The 2355-nt window shown below is 37.7% G+C and overlaps 1 protein-coding gene across 1 annotated transcript; it reads right to left on the bottom strand.

The window, feature by feature from the left end:
- Nucleotides 1–243: 243 nt before the first annotated feature.
- Nucleotides 244–1157, bottom strand: LOC107372917 (olfactory receptor 13C2-like). Its single transcript, XM_015941112.2, has one exon. The coding sequence runs from the start codon at nucleotides 1153–1155 to the stop codon at nucleotides 244–246; it is 912 nt and encodes a 303-aa protein (XP_015796598.1). The 5' UTR covers nucleotides 1156–1157.
- Nucleotides 1158–2355: the final 1198 nt, after the last annotated feature.

The following is a 2355-nucleotide window of genomic DNA, read 5'->3' as shown; positions in this document are numbered from 1 at the left end:
GAAAGTAAGTTGAATGAAAGTTTAAGAAAAGAGCTGGCATCGGTTTGCTTCTAGAACACTAGTCTGAGTTGTGAACTATAAAAATGTCTAAACTAACTAGTGTTGATATCTTGATTTTTTTCCCTTTCTTTAGGAACCCTAGAGAGAAAACAAATCTTCCCATGTTCAAACATGTGAATAAATGTAGATAAATGATTTCTGATGACAACAAACAGATTAAAAACTGACAGCGCATATAATAAATTACACTTTTGATGAAAACAATCTTCTAATATGCTTAAAAATCTCTCTCATTTTCAGTCCATAAATAAACGGATTAAACAAAGGATGGTATAAAAATATTTGCAGAGTCATAATAAAGCGAGCTGTTTGGGGAATATCAGACTCCACTCGAGCAATAATGACATCATAAACCATCAAACTGAAGTAGCCTATTAAAACCAACAGGTGAGGTGTGCAGGTCTCAGCAGTTTTTTTCCTGAATTCTTTACAACTTTGATAGGAACTTATAAATATGTTTGTATATGTAAAAACCGTAAAGAGCACTGGAAGTATCACAAGATTCAATAAAGCAACAACTCCAAATAAAGTAAGTGGTTTTGATTTCACACACTGAAGTGTGTAAATGACATTATTGCAAATGATTCCCTTTAGCCTTAGCTCACACATCTCAGCTTTAGCACTTAGTATTGCCTGTACTGCAATATGACAAGCTGAAAAGGACCAAGCTACTATCAGAAAAGTACTGACTGTAGTTTTACTCATGATAGTTGAATAATTCAGAGGTTTACAAATCGACACATACCTGTCAAAAGCCATGGCTGCCAAGAGCAAAAACTCTGCACAACCTACCGTATAAAACATAAAAAACTGGAACAGGCAGGCAGAATATGAAATGATCTGTTTGTCAGATAAAAAGTCTATCAGGAGTTTAGGGTAAATAGTTGTGCTGTAAAGAACACAGTTAAATGACAAAGCAGCAATGAAAATGTACATGGGCTCATGGAGGTTCTTATTTGTCCAGATAATATAAATAATAATAAAATTACTACAGATTATTACAACATAAACTGTGATCATAACAGCAAAATACATATACCTGTAAGTGTCCATTGCCACATACCCAACTAGAGTTATATAGGAAACATTTGTCATTATCCATCAATGTTTTAAAAACTATATTTAAATGCAATGAACTTGGTTTAATGTCATCTGCTGTCTGGACAAACTGAATAATTTGAGCCTGTGCAAAGATTATTTGATTCCTTCACCCTCTGAAGGTCTGTTCTCTGGAGTGTCATTGGTTGGACTCGAGGTGGGTTTATGTTGTACAGGTTGCCACTGGAGTGCAGGTGGATACGATGAACAACATTAGTATTTACTCCAAACTCTTCAACTTTGAATTTTATTTGTTTTATAACAGAAATGTGCAATTTACAAAAATGTTTTATTGCCATACATTTTCATGTAACAGTGCGCATTCACAATGATTGTTCCATCCGTAACTTTGCAACTTGTGTTGCTCAAAACAAACTGTACCAGCAGATTTACTTTTCATACAGATGTTGTTAGGGTGTCCCAATAACATCCATAGGAAACAAATGTGTGTAAAAACATGGATCCATGTTTTAAAACGTTCTCCCATTTATCCTGTCTAGTCACTCTCTCTGATCCGTTTACTGTAATTCAGTCACTATCAAATACAGCTTACAACCATTGGTAGTTCCATCTTTTCACTCCTGTCATGACTTGTGGCAGGAGCAGTTCACTGGAGACTCAGGCCCTGTCCACACGTAGCCGGGAATCTGCCAAAACGTAGATATTTTTTACGTTTTGGCCTGTCATCCACACGAAAACGGAGTTTTTTCACACGAAAACGGATCTTTTTAAAAACTCCGGCCAAAGTGAAGATCTGCGTTTTCTCCGTTTTGGGTGTCTGCGTGTGGACAGACAAAACCGGAGTTTTAAGGTCCGCAACGTCACTTTCCGCAACAAAAAATGCTGACATCACGTGTGCGACCTGTGTTTACACTAGCCAACAGCATGGATGCCCTCAGAGCTGCGCTCGCTTTATCAATTGTCCAAGTGCTTTTTGCTTGTTTGTTTTTGCAAGCGGAATTACTGCTCCTTGCGGAAGACCACAGATGAAGGACGAGGTTAAGAACGGGGGAAGTACTGCTGCCTACAGGTCTGGCATGTCCTTAACAACGTATTTATCCAGGTACATGTGGACAGAGTTTATTTTTTAAAACAAGGTGGTGTGGATGCAAGTTTTTGGAGGGGCGGATATTCGTTTTTAAAAAAAAAACGGCTACGTGTGGACTAGGCCTCAGTTGTGGTGATCCACTGGGTATG

Source organism: Nothobranchius furzeri, chromosome 14 (genome assembly GCF_043380555.1).
Source record: "Nothobranchius furzeri strain GRZ-AD chromosome 14, NfurGRZ-RIMD1, whole genome shotgun sequence".
In the NCBI taxonomy this organism is placed as follows: Eukaryota; Metazoa; Chordata; class Actinopteri; order Cyprinodontiformes; family Nothobranchiidae; genus Nothobranchius; species Nothobranchius furzeri.
This window is presented reverse-complemented; position numbering and strand designations above follow the sequence as displayed.